Consider the following 20,674-nt stretch of genomic DNA (forward strand, 5'->3'; position numbering starts at 1 on the left):
TAACCTGTAGCCCCTCACAATTAATATTGTTAGGTGATAGTGTGCTCTTTGGTCTTGAAGGTAATACTTGATACAACAGCAGGTAGTAAGTTATGCAATCATACTTTATGTTAGAGCAGATCAACTCACTGTTAAAATACATTGTTCAGCAGAGGGGTTTAGCTAATAATTAGCTGTGCTGAAATTATAGTTTTAAAGCATAAACAAATACGATGTTGCATTTGTGTTTAAGCATTGATATGAATCCGTACTTAGATGACAGTGAGTCAGAATTTAAGTGGTCTCATTGCTGACATTTATTAGTATTTTGCTAAATGACGGTTGTGTTAAAAAATCAACCACTTAGCTACAGTCTGCATCTCTGCATTCATATAATGAACCAGATGGAAAGGCATCCTATCTCCCGATCTTTAAGGTGCGAACACACTACACGCGTTACCCGCGTAAGCTTTACGTGCGTAACGCAGCTAAAATGTTGCTTGATCATTTTGTGTCAAAAATGGTTCTACGCGCGTAACGTGCCTAGTCTCCCCCCCCGATATTGTATTTCCCTAATCAACCATGGCTGCGATCAGACCCGACACAACAGCGTGCATGTCCGCACAAAAACAACAACAACACGGCCAACAACTGTGCCAAAAGACAAACTGAACAGCACAAATAGCCTAGCATTAAAACAGCATTGCATATTCACGGCAGCTACATAACAAATACAGTTACAGCAGCATCGGTGCACGGCGGCACAACATAAAGGCAAGTAGTCAACATTACCCTACCTGGCTGTGACAGGGGACCGTGGCTGGCGTAGATCAACACCGGTGCTTCGCTGTACTTGTTGTGAAAGTCCCCCGGACATAGCCGTCATGTTTGGGTTCATAATATGAGGCGCTAGCCGCCCGCACACAACCGGGTGAGTTAACTAATGCTATACGGCGCTAACTTGGTTTATCGGCTAAAGCACAGCCGCACATATTCACTGAATTAACCAGGAAGTCCATTCTCCTGGTTTACTTTGCCCACGTCTTCTATTCCCGAGCTGCTGTCATACAGCACCGGGCCGCCTGCAATACATTTTCCTCCTCGGTGTTTCTCAGCCTCTGTGTACACTGCTCTCCGACCGTGCCAATGTATGTGACGTCGGGTCAAGCCCAACGATGATTGGCCAACACAGCTAATCGTCACGCATAGGAGCGTAAAAAGTTTAATTTTTTGAACTCCGCGCGTAGCTGCGTAGGCGTATTAGGTGCGTATAGACGCGGCTCATACGCGGCTAAAGTGTTGCTTTAGCGCGAGTAACGTATCTACGCGCCATGTACGCGCGCAAACTAATGGTTCCCTATGGAAAATTTGACGATTTTATACGCGTCTGTACGCGTGTAGTGTGTTCACACCTTTATTCACACTTCTCTGACACCAGTGTGATATTCTGAGGCCTTGTTTGTGGTTACGTCATTGTTGGTGTGTTGAAGCAAGTGTAGGAATTTCCAACATATTATGCCACATTTGAAAGAAGTTACAGAACTCTTGAGTCAAGCAGAAAGTCACAGGTCATAATGACCTTACAGGTTGCAACAACAGCAGGTGTTGCAAACAGAGCAGCAAGCAGACACCAGTTACGTATTAATAACTGAGAAATCTATTAGAAGCAGCGAGTTGCTAATATGGTCAGATATTGAGACTCATACACGCAGGAAGTAACAATAGGCTGTGTCTGTCTGCTGTGTGTGTCCCGCTCGTCAGAGGGAGGCGCGTTTATTCAGAGATTACTTCATGCTCCGTTCTCACTGTGCTCACTGTGGCCTTCAGTGTGCGCACGTACTTCTAAACACTTCACAATGAAGGATGAAAGATGCACACCTTCGTACTTCTAAAAACTTCACAATGAAGGATGCACACCTTCGTGCAGTGCGCAAGCAATATCCGGAAGCTCATGCCGATCTGACTAAAACTCAGAGAGATATGCGAGCCACAGATAGACACACAGACACACACACAGACACACACACACACACACACAGACAGACGTTTCTTGCTTTATAGATAGATAGATAGATGAACCAGATGGAAAGGCATCCTATTCACACTTCTCTGACACCAGTGTGATATACAGTACTGAGGCCTTGTTTGTGGTTTTCTCGTCATTGTTGGTGTGTTGAAGCAAGGCTCCAAAACATCTTGCTGCAATACAAACTGGTCTTCGGATGCGTCCCAGGATTGAAATGCCAAGACATTCCTGAGAAGGAACAGATATTCCAAATACAGTCATTACAATTATCGGACCAACTTGCCTCCTTTTTTGTTGATCCTGAAATACTTGCTATGTACTGTATCTGATTCTCCCTCATTCTCCTTCCTTTCTCTTCCTTCCATCCAGAGTCTGCCAAGTAGTGTAGACAAAGCAGTTGACTACCTGGAGAAGCGTCTGCCCAGCCTCACCAACCCATATGCTGTTGCCATGACATCATACGCCCTGGCCAATGAAAACAAACTGAACAAGGAGTTACTCTTCAATTTTGCTTCACCAGGTACTATAACACTAGCCTGGCACCGCCAACCTACCTACTTCCGCTCAATTTTCATTTCACTTCAATAGTCAGTCTGGGGCTGCGGTGTATTCATGCGTTCCTGCTAAAACAGATTTTTGGCGGTCCAATCAGCGAACAGAGGGAGTAGCTGAGAACGATGACGTCGAGGTTGTGCGCAAGTTTCAGTTGTAGTCACAGTAAGACAATGGATAAGGATACGAGAGAAGCTATTTAGTCTGTTGTGGCAACGCTGCCGAATATCGATAAATTAAAGCCGGAGCAAGAACAAGCTTTGCTGAGTTTTGTTGGTTCCCGGCCGGGGACCAAACGCTATGCGATTGGTTGGCAGATCCAGAGTGGCACTGGGCAGATCCAATCATTTTAAACTTTATTTTACACCCGCCTCCAAGTGAGTGAACGTTTGTCAATTGAGCAGTTCCAGACCTTTTGTACAAATGAAATGAAGTACGATGGTCTGGTAGGACCAGGCTACCATAACACAGCATTGTTCTTAAACTGATATTCAGGTACAGAGACTACAGGTTTATACTGTGTCATTTAAAAAGTATGACACATTCAACGATGAATACTATAATACGTTTATTAGAGCTTGACTGACACGTGATCAATAATATAATAGGATTTTTTCTCAGTGAAAAATGAAAAAGACATGTTAGAGGTATGTCTGTCTAATATTTGAATGACCAGGTTTAAGGGAAATCTATTTTTTTCAAAATATTAAGGTATTAATAGTGAATTAAGTGTGTTCACCATTATAATCAAACATTATTTGTGTGTGTCTCAATCAGAGTTGTCCCACTGGCCAGTACCTGGTGGACATGTTTACACAATGGAGGCCACAGCTTACGCTCTTCTGGCTCTGGTCAAGGTTAAGGTGAGCACGTCCTACTTGTGATTCACTTCATTGCATTTTGTTGAACTTGGTTCACAAGCCTCTAAGGTAAAGCCTGCTGCCTACTGATCATGCTGCCTGTCTCAGACTAAGGTTTGAAATGGTGCAGAGTCTGCGAGAAACGATCTGTTTATGTGTTTTGTTTTCCTAACCATTGCTTGACCCCACACATCAAAGGTGTTGGGTCTGTCTGTCTGTGACTGTGTGTGCTCATGTGTGCGTGTGTGTGTGTGCTCATGCTCATGTGTGTGTGTGCGCTCGTGGGTGTGTGCTCATGTACAGGTATGTGCATGTGTGGGTGGGTGTTTGTGTGTGTGTGGGTGCGTGTTTGTGTGTGTGGGGGGGTCTATGTGTGTAGGTGTGTGTGTGTGTATATGTGCGTGCGTGTGTGCTCGTGTGTGTGTGTGTGTGGATACCGTTAGAAGAAGGGGGGCGGGTATATCATCTGTTAGAAGCAGTTTAGTGTGACATTTTGCCCCATTGCTCCATTGTGTGCTGTGGGGTCATTTTGACCCCAGAGGACAACAGGTGTTATTAAATTAAATTAAATAAAACACCCATAATTTGATCAAAACACTTCAAATTTATATGAATCATCAAAAGCATAGTATTGAACAACCCCTATAATTTTCAGACCATTTGGTGAATGAAAAACATATTTTCTTTTTTTTGTATAATTATTTTTATTTTGTTTTTTTGTAACAATAATCAAACAAACAAACAAACAACACCAGACAATACATACAAACTAAGAAAAGAGAAAAAAAAATTAAAATAAGAAAAAGGGCAAATGTGTATGTTGTTCATTATTGCATGATCTCACACACACACACACACACACACACACACACACACACACACACACACGTAACATTTAAAGACACACAAAAAGAAAAATCCATCCAAAAACATATTTTCACGCAAAAAGAAATGTCCCAGTACAATAGGAGGGTTAACAAACGTATGTAGGAAAAGTAACCTTTGCAGACTCTCATGTGGTGGAGAATGCATATCACCTTATTAAGCCTCCTTTAAAGAGTGCCTATTGTACTTTTTCGACTTTTATGACCTATAAACATTGTTATAATGATTTATAGTCATCTTTAACCATACTAGCGTATCAAATAATTACGTACATGCATTTAGACGTATTCCCTGCTGACCGTCTGGGGTGGCTGTGCAGAGTGCTAAACACTAGGGCAGCCGGTCGAGAAATCACTTGTTCAAATCGGTTCAAATGTCCTGCCATCGTGTCGTCACGTTCCTGGATTTTTCCATGTATGGTAATGCTGCAACATGCCCCCACCTTCCTGCTCAAATCTGCCCGCTGATGTGATAATTGAACATGATGTAACTTTTTACTTGTGCATATATTGTGACATTTGTATTTCTTTTTGTCATAAGTAAAAGTAGGAAATGTTTAATGAAACAGAATAGAATGTGAAGGCTCATCAGGTTAAAGTTGACCAGAGGAAGGGGGAAGACCATAGGGTCATAGGAAGGAGTAGGGGGAAGGACCTTATATGGCCATACAGTAGGAAGGAGTAGAGGGAGGTGGCTATCGGGGTCCCCCGTGCAGCTGTTCCTTTTTCACTCCTCCCTCTCTCAAGTCTCATTGGTCCTCAGTTCACTATATAACAGCTCGTTTGGAGCAGGACAGGGCTTTTTTAGGCATTACTATATACGCATATAGTTTGTCACACTCTGTTCCAGCAGACTCTATGTGTCCCTTCAACCATGGAGGCAGAAGAAAAACTTAGAAAAACTTTGTGAGTCCAAAATACTCTGAAAGATTTTGGACTTCGAAGTACTTAGAGGCAAAGTCTTTTAAAACACTTCTTTGAAACTCTTGACACAGGTAACTTGGTCAAATGGTAAACGAAAAAAGGGGAAAATGATAGAATAGGAAATCGGATAGAATGAATAGGAAGTAGCAGGATATTGGTGGTCTAACAAGGCTCCTTTAGTTGGGCAATACCTGTTTAAGTCCTTATCATTTTTGAAGATTTCGGAGTAAAGCTTTAGACGATACTTATTTGGCATGCATGCATATGTCTTTGTATCGTTTCAAGATTTACAAAAATTCGGAAAAGAGATCAAGTCAACAGATATTAGGGGAAAAAGAACTCTATTGAATGAGTTATAGGCATACAACCTCTTTTCTTTTCCTTTCTTGTCCATTTTATGTATTATACCTATACTCTCTTGTATTTTGTAAATAAAATCCCTTAAATGTTGTAAAGCCTCAGTTGTGAATTAGTTTATAACTGGAACAGAAGGACTTTAGGTATAAGTTTGTTCTTCAAAGAGATGGTTCCGTCCTCGGGGAGGTAAGTACAATTCGATTCCACACAACGGCACATTACTGATTTAAAACACACACAATCTCATACACCTAATCTTTAAAAATAAAAGAATAGGTTATAATACCTTCCCAGGTTTAAACGAGGATGTTTAAATTCTGAAAATAGTATATCTGTTCTATTTTACTAGAAGGGTGGTTTACAAAACTAAGTTGCGTACAACTTATAAGCAATAACTTGTGAATGATATCTTCCGTGAAAAAGGAGGAGGATTTTCTGAAGCAATATTTAAAAGGGTTTATACTACACGGAGATCGGCATCATCATTAAGAATGAGGGGGTTCTGATGAAGTAAAACGCTAAACACGGTGGTATGTATTTAATATTGTACTTTATTTAGAAGTAAACTCAGGTAGTCCAGAGGGTAAAATCCTGTGCTTTTAACCGCAGAGGCCGGGGTTCGCATCTCTTGCAGGAACTGTGGTGAGAGGAGAGACCTCTTTTATGAAGAAATAATAAACAAATAAAGCATTGTGTTACAAATTGGTTAATATGGGTTTGATAGGACATAACTAATAAACTTAGATACTAGCTTTTCATTATAGATCAGACTTTGGAAGTCGAGATCGCTTTACCGCGTGCTGCTGAAAGTGTTCCGGAAGGAAGGAAACCAATCACAACGGAGTGGGGTTGGCAGGAGGGGGGTGCGGAGAAGCACAAAGCCGAGTGTGGACAGAGACTGTGCGTGCACAGATGAGAGGAAGAGTTTCCTGAAAATCTACATGGTTTTTTATGCTGTGATTCGTGTCAGGTTGCTCCATAGGAGTCATAACTGAAAAATTAAGACCAGAAAAGTAGTTTAATTGGAGATCTTTAAGAACAGTTTAGGGGGGCCTTCAAACTGTATGTGCGAGCTTGTTGATCTTACACCGATGCTAAGCATGACTGTGCTTGCCAGTTTCATCCTCTCAGATGTTTTGCACCTCCACTTCAGCTTGAATAAGGAAAAACCATAAAGACAAAGAAACCTCCACCAGAGATTATTATTCATTATACAGAACCTCACTTGAGACACCTGCAAATAAAAGTTTGTTAGGCATTTTAACAAATCACATCATATACCCATGTTGTGACCCAAAGATAGGATGTTTCATACAAACACAAATTTAACACATAATATATATGTATTTCACTTATACAAAAAATATACACTGCAAAATATTACAACCACATCCAAGATCTCCATTGTCTCAATAGGACTTTAACCTATTTCATAGTATAGAGGACTTTCACTTTAACCTATTTGTCAACAGGGCTTTAGCCTATTTTGTTGTAAAGAGGACTTTTACCTAAACCAAACACGGCTTTTACTCTATTTGACATATATTTTTTTCTGATCTCGTGAAACAAAGACATGGTAAGGCATAAATCAAATTTAGTGCACTTACCAGGTCGATGTTATCTTGAGATCCTGTTTGTGACACCAATTGTGGCGTCACAAACAGGATGGAACAGTGATGGAAGTTATTTCAAGGTTGGAGGTCAACTCAGGTGGAAGAATATTTCACGAGACTTGGATGAACTATGAAGCGATATTTATTCCAGGCTTAGCCTAGGAGAAGCAGACTGCAACTCGGGTGACTTGCACTTCAATTCTGACAGACACATCCTGAGAGCTGTGTATTAACCTCGTGCTATCTCGGGCACCAAGGGTACCAATGTTTTGGTTCAGAGCTGAACACAGTGAACCATAACATTCTGGAGTTAAAGGAGATGAGACTTTATCTATACAGCTGACCTAAGTGTGTGAGAGACAGACACACAAGAAAGGCATAAATGCACTATTTATCTTTACCATTACTTTTACAACTAAAGACCTTAAATTCCCTCACACTACTTGTGTGTGTGTTTTAACTGTATGTCATGCTACGTAAAGCATACAATGGAGTCCTCTTCCATGCTACCTCACTATTAGGGCAGAGGGCTAGGAGACAGTACTCAGTGACATGTTTCCCTCAGTAATGTCAGAAAAGATTTAACTTTTTTACAAAAAGCCATATTTTCCTACTACTTTCCTCAGCACTTTGTGATTATACATAGATAATTGAAAGGTATTTGGTTACAAGAATTGCAAAAACCGCCAGTTTGGAAAAGAAAACACGGGGATATTTGTGATTCATTGCTTTGATCAGGCAAGTCTGAAATGTATGACATTGTGACATAATAATAACTGATCTAGCTCTATGGCAGGTTTGGGAAACTGCCAGACTGTAAAATAATCAGTATTTGCAAAGTCAACCACAGAAATTGTTTAAACATCTACTTGTCGTCCTCTATTAAAGGCCTTTGATGAAGCTAGAGGTGTGGTCAGATGGTTCAACAAACAGCAGAAGGTGGGCGGAGGCTATGGATCTACTCAGGTAACACAGACCCCTCTTTCCATCTAAATACAGTAATGAACCTCTAGTTCTCTTTGTATTGCAATTAAAGAGGACCTATGATGCTTTTTGACTTTTATGACCTATAAACGTTGTTATGATGATTCATAGTCATGCTTAACCATACTAAATTATCAAATAATGACTTACATGCATTTCGACGTATTCCCTGCTGACCGTCTGGGGTGTCTGTGCAGAGCACTAAACACTATTCTAGCCAGTCGAGAAGTCACGTCTTCAAAGCGGTCTACCCTTTCATAATTCGTGACGTCGCATAAAAATTGGTGATGTGACCACGCGGATGTTTCCATGTATGGTAATGCTGTCACTTCCCTGTTCGCGTCTGCCTCGCGCCCTTATAGGTCCATGCTCGCGCTTCCCGCCACTGAAAGTGTTCCGGAAGGAAGGTAACCAATCACAACGGAGTGGGGTTTGCAGGAGGGGGGGGGAGGGTAGCGGAGATGGCCGATGCACAGGCGGAGGGAGCGGAGATTGCCGAAGCACACACACTCAAGTGTTGACAGGATGTGCTGGATCGCCAAAATAAGAGAAAGAGCTTCCCGAAAATCTACATAGTTTTTTGTGATGTGATTCGTGTCAGGTTGCTCTATAGCAGTGTAAAACAAGAAATTAAGACCAGAAAAGTAGTATAATAGGTCCTCTTTAAGCTTTCTCTTCATCTTTCATCTTCCAACTTTTTTGCCCCCCCCCCCCCTTCTCTTTCCCTCTCCAGGCTACTATAATGGTGTACCAGGCTGTAGCAGAGTACTGGGCCAGTGCTAAAGAACCAGAGTATGATCTGAATGTGGACATCTTGTTGCCAGGCAGGTCCAAGCCTGATAAGTTCAACTTTAACAGAGCAAATCAGTTCGCCACAAGGACATCGAAAGTGAGAACACACACACACACACACACACACACACACACACACACACACACACACACACACACACACACACACACACACACACACACACACACACTCACACACACACACTAACAGACACACAGTGGTTAGTTATTCCCCTGTTTTTTATTTATTTATGTTTGTTTTGTTTTTTCTACAGATTAATGATATCAACCAGGATGTGACAGTGACGGCAAAGGGCACAGGAGAAGCAACGGTGAAGGTAAGTCATTATTTTTTCTGTTTTGACATTCATAATATGTTTTTTGTTGTGTCCGTTTAGAATTACAGAAGACATTTATTTATACCGTGTGTGCACAATATTCTTGAGACGGATGCCTGTTTGATTCACATCACATATTAAGAAACACTTTTGACTATGTGACAGATGGTGTCGCTGTATTACGCTCTGCCTACTAAAAAAGAGAGTGACTGTTCAAGGTTTAACCTGTCAGTGCAGCTCCTCCCAGGTAATTTGTAAATGTATTTGTCATTTTATCTGTTTGTGCTGTTTGACTTATCTTTTCTCCGTGGTTCCTGCTGTCTATCCACCTTCCTTTTGCAAGAAACACAAATATTCAAAATGCTCATTAAATGTTTTGCTCCTGCAGAGAAAATGGATGAAAATGAGAAGATATACAAGCTGAAAATAGAGGTTTTGTAAGTAAAATCAAAAAGTCATACCGATCAGTATTGCAGTAATATGGCTTTATACACAGCATTTTCTAGCCAGTCATGGCCCCTAAATTAGTTCTCTTCTTCACTTTTCTGTTTAGGTTCTGCTCAAAATATTTAATGGTCATGCTCTCTGTGCTCCTGATAAATACAAATATAATGGCTTTTCTCTGAACATTCCTTTGAAAAAGCTAACTTGAGCTGCCCATTCCCCAAGTTTAAACCATATTTGAAATCTGAAATGAAGTTTTTTCTTTGTTTTTCTCTCTTTCTAATTAATGCTGTTATTTATACTGTCCATTCTCTATCCAGGTACAAGGACAAAGAGCATGATGCTACCATGTCAATCTTGGATATTGGCTTGCTAACTGGATATGAAATTAATACGGACGACCTGAACGCAGTAAGATCTTCCTTTAAGTTTTTAACATTAGATTTGACAGATGCACACATTCCCATGAAGTCCACACGTCAGTTAGGTGAAAGCAGATCAGTTTTATGTTCAAATTGTCTAATGATGTACAAAACCCTGCACGTCTGTGTGTGTGTGTGTGTTTGTGGGTGTGTGCGTGTGTGTAGTTGTCCACAGGACGTGCACGCACCATCTCAAGATATGAAATGAACACAGCCCTATCAGAAAGAGGCTCTCTCATCATCTACCTGGAAAAAGTAAAACTTTCTTCCCAACATCCCCTTTTCTCTCTGCCTTGTTCTGTATTCATGTATCTCTGTCTCACATTTGATATCATTCTCCAAAGGTTTCTCACACTCGACCAGAGGAGATCAATTTCAGGATCCATCAGAAGCTGAAAGTGGGCGTCTTACAACCAGCTGCTGTGTCCGTCTATGAATATTATGACCGTAAGTCTCGTAAGAAATACTAAAACATATGCTGCCTCGTTCTGCTTCAACCTGTGTTTCTTTGCTGCTATATAACGCTGTGGATAATCAGGCATTACTCCATTTGATGTGTTGCATTAAGCACTATTTCTTTATCTGTATTATTTTGAAATGTCTTTGTTACTTGTTGCAGAAACACACTGCGTGAAGTTCTACCACCCACAGAGGAGAGCTGGGGAGTTACTGCAGCTCTGTGGTGCCAATGGGGAATGCACATGTGCTGAAGGTAAACAGGATGATGTGTCATTTAATATTGTATATCAGTGATTCTTGAGAAGCGGGAAAAAAGGCCGTCTTCCAATATTAACTGCTGTTATGTTTAAAAGTAAAAATATTTAAAATTGTAGATGTTATTAGGGATTAAGAATAGAATATCTGGAGCACAATTATCCCCTTAAATTTAATTTTATCATTATTATGTCAACTATATGACACTTATTATCTTCTCACGACGTCCAAAACAGTGTGTCCACAGAGAAGGGTTCAATCATTCATATGCAATAAAACCAAAAATGTACTTTAATGATTAAAAAGAGCTTTTTTCATCAAAAGCAACACTAAATAATCTCTCATATCAATAAAAACTGTTTTCTACAACCCACTCATGTTTTATAAGGTTTCTAAGTGGTGGGATACTTTTTGTCACCACCGTCAGACAATCCATTAAAATGTAATAACATCAGGCGAAATAAGGGGCAGCTGTCACTATGAAGGACCTCTTGTCACATTCTACCTGCAGAGTACATTAGAGTCGGACAGGCTCTGATAAGTGTTTTAGTTTTAAAATATTTTACATTCCAAATCTTGGAGTCCAAGTCCTCCGTCACAACCATGATATGTCAACACCGACTTACAATTTCTGAAGAAGTTATTTGAAATGTTTCCATCATTTTATTTTCCTGAAGCAGTTCATACTAGCACCAATCATCAACAGAAAAACCAAATGGCTACTATATAAACTCTATTTTTTTTGTTTAAGAAACGTTAGATATGTCAACACCGTCAGATGTCAACTCCGTCAGATTTCCTGTTTGACGGTGGTGACAGGCCAATGACTGAGTTGACATTCAATTCGAAGGCATCATATTTGGTTGGTTTTCAAGTTATTATAATTATATTATATATAGAAATAGGATTTCGTTTTTCTAATACTGTATTTATGGAAAATTCTTTTTTTTTTTTAAGATATTTTTTGGGGCATTTTTTATGCTTTATTGATAGTGTAGAGACAGAGTTGAAAATGGGGCAGAGAGGGGAGTGACATGCAGAGAACGACCGCGGGCTGGAATCGAACCCGGGTCCACTGCTGGCCGAGGCCCATGGGGGGGACGCCCTACCAACTGAGCTAAGGGCGCCCCCGTCATGGAGGATTCTTAAAAAAGTACAGGATGATATACAAAATGAGGCAATTTGGTGTGAGTCTGTTAGAGCAAGTCTGATTGAAAGACTGTAATGTGAATCTTGAATTAAAGCTCAACCAATAATAAGCTGTTATAAAATCACTGTTATTGATTATTGATGGTTAAAAATGACTACATCTGGGTTTTTGTCACCACCATCAGATACTGTATGTCAAATCCGTCAGATATACTTGTGAACTCTGTCAGATATGTTTCAACTCGGTCAGATTTATATTAATTTGCTAATATTGCATAATGATATTTCATAGTTGTTGGGGAATGGTTGGTCATATGTGAAAATCCAACCTGTCACCTAAGATGAGAATGGGTTTTGAAATTTGAAACATATCTTGATTGCTGTTAATTTTAAAGTAAAAATTCTATTACACAGTTCAACTGAAGAAAATTGATATAAAAAATGTATATTCATATACATTTAGAAAATATTTTTTTTGGCCTCTGTCAGTCTTGGTGAATATTTGTGATCACTATACATCTCATGGGTCTAGAATAAACTGAGGGAAAATTCATTCGTGTTTTTTGGTGTTTGACGGTGTTGACACAAAATAGGGAATGGCAAGGATAAAAGCCAATTTTGAGGTGAACCATTAATCGTTCAATTATGATGTATCATTATCTATAAACTGCAGCAGTTAATTGTTGTATCTAAATAAAGTCCGGGGACCTTGGGGTGAAATATCAAGCATCTACAGCAATTCAACTGGCTCTGAGAAGCACAGCTGCAATTTGAGGGAATTGCTATTGTCAGCATGATGACATGCTCAAAAGGACAATGCTAACATGATAATGCTCAGCAGATAAAATAATATTCGTTGATTCTATTTAAATTTGCAATGTTTGAAAGTATTTGTTCAATAACAATGACATGGCACAAATTAAGATTTTAAAAGATGATGGCACTATTAAAGTCACCACGAAAGTTATTGTTAAGTACTCTAAGGAAAACATAAATGATTGAACCAAATCAAATATCAATTGCTGCTGATTGTGCTACAGGAAAAGTCAGCTAGAGTGGATAAATATAACCAGGATTACTCTCTCTGACTTAAAGGTGCTGTAAGCGGAATGGTTCTTTTAGCTAACTTCCTGTCAGTTACTGCAGTTAGCAGTCCCCTCGCTCGTCCCTAAAGGTGCGAACACACCAAACGCGTTGGGTGCGGTGGCCAAAGCGCCCAACGCACCTGATCTGGCGCTTGGTCATTTTGTGTCAAAAAATGGTTCAACGCGCCCAACGCTACGCAGCTAGTCTCCCCCCCCCCCCGATATATTTATTCCCCTAATCAACCATGGCTGCGATCAGACCCGACCCGACACAACAGCGTTCATGTCCACACAAAAACAACAACAACACGGCCAACAATTGTGCCAAAAGACAAATAAACAGCAACTGAATGGAACAAATAGCCTTAAAACAGCATTGCAGATTCACGCCACTCGGAAATTAACACAAACAGCAAGGCAGCACCATACCAAACACATTTACAGCAGCATTGTGCACAGGGCAGTAGAAAATAAAGACAAGTAGCCTACATTACCCTACCTGGCTGTGACGGGACCGTGGCTGGCGTAGATATAGGCATATAACACCGGTGCTTCGCTGTACTCGTTGTGAAAGTTCCCCGGACTTAGCCGTTATGTTTGGGTTCATTATGGAGGTGGTGGCCGCACACAACCGGGTGAGTTAACTAACGCTGTCCGACCGGTGCTAACTTGGTTTATCGGCTGAAGCACAGCCGCACATATTCACTGAATTAACCAGGAAGCCCATTCTCCTGGCTCACTTTCCCCACGTCTTCTAACCCAACCCTGAGCGGCTTCGTATCACCAGCCAGCCGCATTTCCTACTCGGTGTTTCTCAGCCTCTGTGTTGTCCTCCCACCCATGTTCCCACCGTGCCGATGTCCGTGAAGTCGGGTCAAGCTCACCGCTGATTGGCCAACGCGGCTAAACGTCACGCGATGGAGCGTTAAAAGTTAAATTTTTTGAACTCGCACGGTGGTGCGATGGTGCGGTGACGCTTTGGTAACGCGGCTACCGCGCCCAAAGCGCCGCTTTACCGCAGCCAACGCATCATCGCGCCTAAACCAATGGTTCCCTATGCAAAAATAGGATTTTTCAACGCCGCCACCGCACCCAACGCGTTTGGTGTGTTCGCACCTTAAGTCACCACATTAATGCACTGCGGTCTTCAAACAGCGCGTTATCTAGCACCATCTCAGATAAGTAATTGTGATAAAACATGATAAAAACAGACATTGGAAAGGATTTTTACCTGCTCCGCCATTGTAGGCGCATAAACATTCACCCATCTGTCCTCTGGTGTGCACTGGCAGTGAGACCATGAGTGAGACGGGTGTCGGTTTGTAGCATTCTCTCTTGTGATTGGATATTAATTTCGGGATACGACAAAAAGTTTGCCGATTACATGCAGAACAGCTGACTGAGAGATCGGCTTTATGAAACGCGCACATTATGTAAGTGATCACTGTATGAATAAAGAGCGATTTAACACTTATATTAACATTATTAAATCGCTTACTTCACCTTTAAGAATATGGTATTTTCTAGTAGTATTCCTAGTGGTAAAGTCATTATCTTGTAGGGTATACTACCAGTTGAGTGCCCATCTGAGATTTTTGTCACAGACTCCAAGCACCTGCAGGATACTGAAGTCTAGGATAACTGCATCCTTCAGAGCTACAGAATAACTCAATAACACACATACAGTTACACTAATCCATCAACTCTTGCACACACAAATATTCCAAATATTTGCTTATTTAATCGGGTCATAATTTTTTTATTTACTTTCTGCTTAATGTGTTTTTCCAGAGAACTGCAGCATGCAGAAGAAGGGCAAAATCAGCAATGATCAGCGCACAGCCAAGGCCTGTGAGACTACAGAGACCAGCAAAATAGATTTTGGTAAGAGTTAGTGTAAAAGGACTGCATTTAAATAGCACTTTTATAAAAGATAAAGTATTGTGAGAGCTAACAATCTTCTATTTTTCTGTCCTTAGTTTACAAATTGAGTTTGGAAGAGTTTGAAGATAGTGGGTTCACTGACATGTACCATATGCGAGTACTTCAAAGCATCAAAGAAGGTGGGTATTTATCTTTGAACTGCCATCAATAACCTATGATGATATCCCCTAAAGAGTTTCTAAGATTCCTTAAAGGAGACTTAACCATTGTTTTCCTCTTTCTGAAATGATCCGTCACATTATCAATCTTCTCCTCTAACTCTCGGCAAGAAAGTATTTAGGCACATTTACTAAACTGTTTCTTTAAGCATGATTCAACTTTGATCATGTGAAAAAACAACCATACTGTTTTGCAGTGCACATTAAGGTATGCATTTAATCCTAAAGTACTGGCATTCACTTTTCCTATATTTTAATTACAGGGAGTTATGATGTCGGCCCTGAGGGTAAACTGCGTACGTTCCTCAGCTATCAACACTGCAGAGAGTCTTTAGGGTTGGAAGTAGGCAAAACCTACCTTGTCATGGGCACATCCAAAGATATTCGCAGAGATGACAAAAATCAATTGTAAGTTTGTTCTTTGAGTGACTGTGTATGTGTGTGTTGTGTGTGCACCTGACATAACATTGTGTCCATGTAAACAGTTAAATTGTTTTACTGCTTTGGTTTGCTTATATTGTACTATAGTTAATCTACTGTTGCTACTAATAATAGTAATTCGACGTACAGTTTTTGTGGGTTTTCCTTATTTATGTCACTGATAGCTGGCCACTCTAAAGACTTCACTTTGCTGTCCCCAGGTATCAGTATGAACTCGGTGAGAGAACTTGGATTGAGTACTGGCCCACAGAAGCTGAGTGTCAAAATGCGGAACACAGACCCACCTGCTTGGGCCTGGAGGAGTTGGTCACGCAGTATCAATTGTTCGGATGTGACCAATAATGAAACTTGACAAAATAAAATGTCCTTTCCAAATTGTTTTGTATTGTATTTTTCATTATTCTTTTTTTGTAAACATTCCCTGCTACAAGATATAAAGGCTGCAAAGTAAGTAACAATGTTGCACTATATTGATTAAAGGATGTAAGGATTTTAATCTAATTGTGTGTTTGGCTTTAAGAACAATCTTGATATTTTTTTGTTTCGTTGTTGAGCTTGGCAGAGTGATGAAACCCAATCATTTTAAGATAAACAAACACAGGTCAGGTCAAACAAAGTTTTATCTGACAAATCTGTTGGAACCAGTTTAGACAATACTTGGACATGATAAAGTGCCCCTTAAGCATACCATTAAGAAAAAGACAATCTATTCTCTTAGTCCAGAGGCCTTTTTCAGGAAGAAGGGGTTAACAAACTCTGAGTTCATGCCTCAAGTCCACTCTGAGTTGACCGGGCTGGATATAAAGGGGCACAAGCAAGCAATAATAGGCAGAGCCTCACCACTTTGGGTAGAGCTGCAGAGGAAAACAGACCAACAGTTTAAAAACAACATTCCTGCAAAGAATTTGAGGATTTCAACATCTACGATCCATATTATAATTAAGATATTTAGAGAAACCGGAGAAATCTCTGCACGTGAGGGGCAAGGTCCAAAATTAAAATGTAATGCCCATGACCTCAGGTGGCACTGCACTAAAAAATAACATGATTGTATAAAGCATATTACTACATGGGCCATGGAACACTTCAGACAGAAAACCATTATCAGTAAACACAGTTTGTAGCTACATCCACAAATGCAAGATAAGACTCTACCATGCAAAGTGAAAGCCATATATCAACAACATCCACAAAGGCTGCAGACTTCTCTGGGTCTGGGCTCATCTGAGATGGACTGACTCAAAGTGGAACAGTGTGCTGTGGTCCAGTGGCGTGCACAGACATTTTTGGGGGCAGGTGCTCAGTGCAAAAAAAAGGGCACAATATATTCTATCGATGAATGACCAAATTATTTTAAGGGTACTTGTACAAAATCCCCCCTGGCCGAATGACTTTTAATACCCGGCCACACATAGAGTGTTTCTCAAAGGAATTTGGGAGACTGTGTTTGGGATCCTGGACCTTCTAGAGGGGTCCCCCGGAAGAAAAATTTGAACCTTTTAAAGTAAAATTCATCAATCTGGTCAGACCCGTCGCCAGACCTCAGTCTTAAGGGGGGCATATGAAATGCATAGGGGGGCACAATTATTATTAGCCTACAGTACGTATATTTTTAATAGTCCTATACTCTATTCGCGCAGCACGTAATCATCACGTTAAACTAACCAACAGCGGTAGTATAGCCTATAACATCAGTCCTCATAATTTAAAGCAATAGGCCTACATTACATAGAAGCAATGTTATGAATATCCATAAAACACTTGACTATTCAACATATTAGATGTAGCCTAACACCAGACGCATATCTTGCGTATTTTAAAGCAGTCAACAGAGGGATATGCATTGCCATTACACACACACACACACACACACACACACGGTAGCCTACTTTGAGTGGAGGCAGGGCTGTGCTCTCTCCAGTCCCTTCTATCAGTACAGCGGGAGGCGGCGTTTCTCCGAGCTCAACCTCCTCATCAACATATATTTCGGCCTCCGGGTTCAAAGCAGCCAGTGCGCCAATGAGCTCGCTACTGCGCTCTCCAAAACGCGCATCCATCTCTCCTTGCACAGCATCAATAACACTGTAAAATACTCTTGAACTCAGTTTTTTCGTCTATGTCACTTTCTGACGGACCAACTGTTTCCTCAACTGCAAATCCGCGTAGGTTCTTGTAAATTGTGCGACTTCTCTTGCTTGGACCGGGGTCGGTCTCCGGCACAGCCTCGATGGCCGTGGCTGGAGGAGCGCAGAGTTCCCACAGTGCAAAACTGTGGCTTTACGCAATCAGAAGTGTCACCGCACTGAACAAGTCCATAATTTCGGATTGTAGTCTGTCATGCGGCTCGAAAAGTGACAACAGTTTGACGATCCGATTTGGCAGAGGAGACTGTTGGTGGGCTTTTCAACCGTTACCGAATATCGATTATGATGAACTAGAAATGAAATAGTAAGCCGGCGAAAACTCATCCAGCTTCACTTTCAAAATGCGCGTTAACTGTTGAGCGGCTGCATTGACGTACTACGTAGGCCTACGTAGCCTTACTTTCTTTTCAGTAAGGCCGTGATAGGCTGTTGCAGTGTAGATAGACTCCCATCAGTCAAACAAAATCACACCATTGTTTATTTATATTTTAAATGTTTTGATGATAAAGAATGCAACATTAGTATTTATCAACACAAAATTAGCTACTATGATAGTATAAAATAAAAATTAAAGTAATTTTTTGAGAGAGATCTGTGCCCCAAGTGGGGGGGGCACAAGCATTTCTGGGGGCGGGCCCGGCCCCCTATGGCCCGCCCATAGCGACGGGTATGAATCTGGTGCACTTTGAGAAGAAAGCTAAGGCTAAATCACCTGTGTCAATGTGGGCTATTTAGTACTATTTTCTGGAATAATTTGGAGACACAGAATTACCAAAAAGCAGAAAGAAAAAATGTACATGTTTGAAAGAAAAAAAAACATTTTTTAAAATAAAAAACATTTTTTTAAATAATCCCTTATCCCAAATTCTCTCTTTGAAGCCTTCGTTAGGCCCCTGATCTCCGTGCTAATAATATCCTATTAAAGCGGCTACGAGTAACATTTAAATATCTTTTAAACAGCCTCATGTTTCCTCTCATAATCATAAATTACCTTTAACAGCAAACGAGACCATCAGTGCAAAGAAAGACGTTTTTATATAGTTTTTATTACTGCATTTGATCTGGTCGCACACCCAGTCCGATTTTCGGTTCACGCGTGCATGCTCTATGGTCACATATCCGTATTGGTCGCAGATTTCAGTGTGGCGCAGGAACGTGAATTGAGAAGCCTATCCCTCCAGGTGAGGGATTTGAGGGGCTGAACCATCAAAGAAAGAAAAGAAAATGCAATGAAGAAAAGCTAAAAGGGAGAGTGATAGTCGGGCGGGAGGGCGTTGCCCAGCAACGTATACACAATTTCACGCGGCGAAACTAGACTGCAGTGTTTAGGCTACTCCTAAATGAATGAGCGGTAGCCTACTAAATCAAAGTTTACTTTGCCTCACCAGCATCATCAGATGACCATTATTCATCTGAAATAGTCATTATTTACAACATAAACACATTACCTCATCGTGATCCATACTAACTAACTGCCATCTCTCGTTCATTCGCTTTGTGTGAGGACACGGGGCTCGTTCAGCTCCGTGAGAGGTGACAATGCATCAACTCATTGCAATCAGGTGTGTTTAGCACTTACTGGCATTAGTTGATGCTGTGTCACCCATAGACTCACGAAGCCGAAAAGAGTCCGGTGCCCTCACACTTTCAACACACGGACACGCACCATATTGCTTCCTGATTATTTGAATCTTGCACTCCCTGCACGAGCTACAAAACAGCTTCACGACAGCTGGCGTCGTAATAATACTACCGCTTTTGTTCAAAGGTGTCGCCAACGTGCCGACTTACTCGTAGTAGCTTTAAGGTAAATACAAGATTACTGCAAGTCTTGTAACATAGAAATAATTTATGGTTGGGACAAAATAATATAATTAGCTTATATACCTTCATGATTGATTTAGTACCACCAACCCACTTTGCATAGTTAAAATAAAATGTGTGGACAGCTTTTAAGATATTTCAATAACATTTGAGGAACAGTTCAACATTAAAATCTGAGCTTTAAAAAGCACTGAACAGCTAACATGACTGGTCTTGACTGACCTTTCATCTTCATCTTCCTCCTTGCTGCTGGTGGATGCTTGCTCCCTTTCTTTTTCCTTTTTAACCTCTCCTTTCTAGGCATTATACTGCACTTTGTAAATAAAAAGAGACCAACCATATAAAATAAGACTGCTTGGTTACATTACAACCAGGCACAAGGCTACTTTTTCTGCAGGCAATTGGGAATTGCCTGTTTGTCATTGATTTAGCAAATAAATTACTGCATGTCTTAATTATGTAGCCTAAAGTAAACCTAAACAACACTAAATATTCAGCATACTGATAGATTCACATGCTGCACCAATGACAAACTCCGCCGACATTAGTTGTGTTCATCACGTCATATCTATTTTTTTTTTTGGGCTAGCTTGTTAAGCAGGACAGTCGGCTAATTTATGCCCAGCTGTGTGGCGCTGCATGATAGAGGGTACTTTATAACAGAGACAAATAAATGCAAGTTATAGCTTGGCAACTGAGGCTTAGGGGGCAAACAATACACTCTTGACTCCATGCTGTATGTGTTACCTCGCTGGTGGAGCAGGGCAGGCCGGGGAGTAGGTGTGTGTGTGCAGCAGCGGCAATGCGCCTCCGTTTGTGTCCACTCTGCACGTTCACATTGACAAAGGAAGTGTGTGCGGAGGAGGAGAGGGGGGGGGGCATATTTATTGGGGCATTATTGTCAAACGTTTTTAATCGTTGAGCATTTATAGATGATAATGTCGGCATGGGCCACATACACTGTAAAAAAAAAAAAAAACGGACCTTCACATTTTTTATTTCTTTTTCAAAAGGGTTGGGCCAGGGGAAAAGGGCAGGTG

At 40.8% G+C, this 20,674-nt stretch overlaps 1 protein-coding gene across 1 annotated transcript in view; it reads left to right on the forward strand.

Annotated features, from left to right (window-relative positions):
- LOC307251538 (complement C3-like) overlaps positions 1–16,008 on the forward strand; it is a gene marked incomplete at both ends in the record, with an annotated part of 33,683 nt that extends 17,675 nt beyond the window's left edge. The window contains 15 exons of the mRNA XM_080028906.1: positions 2,375–2,525; positions 3,335–3,420; positions 8,084–8,161; positions 8,913–9,068; positions 9,247–9,309; positions 9,475–9,556; positions 9,698–9,746; positions 10,074–10,164; positions 10,341–10,430; positions 10,520–10,622; positions 10,795–10,887; positions 14,915–15,007; positions 15,103–15,186; positions 15,489–15,633; positions 15,867–16,008. Of these exons, the coding sequence (XP_079885032.1) occupies positions 2,375–2,525; positions 3,335–3,420; positions 8,084–8,161; positions 8,913–9,068; positions 9,247–9,309; positions 9,475–9,556; positions 9,698–9,746; positions 10,074–10,164; positions 10,341–10,430; positions 10,520–10,622; positions 10,795–10,887; positions 14,915–15,007; positions 15,103–15,186; positions 15,489–15,633; positions 15,867–16,008 (1,506 nt within the window). The remainder of the gene's footprint in view (positions 1–2,374; positions 2,526–3,334; positions 3,421–8,083; positions 8,162–8,912; positions 9,069–9,246; positions 9,310–9,474; positions 9,557–9,697; positions 9,747–10,073; positions 10,165–10,340; positions 10,431–10,519; positions 10,623–10,794; positions 10,888–14,914; positions 15,008–15,102; positions 15,187–15,488; positions 15,634–15,866) is intronic.
- Positions 16,009–20,674: the final 4,666 nt, after the last annotated feature.

Source organism: Ammodytes marinus, assembly GCF_949987685.1.
Source record: "Ammodytes marinus genome assembly, chromosome: 6".
Taxonomy (NCBI): domain Eukaryota; kingdom Metazoa; phylum Chordata; class Actinopteri; order Uranoscopiformes; family Ammodytidae; genus Ammodytes; species Ammodytes marinus.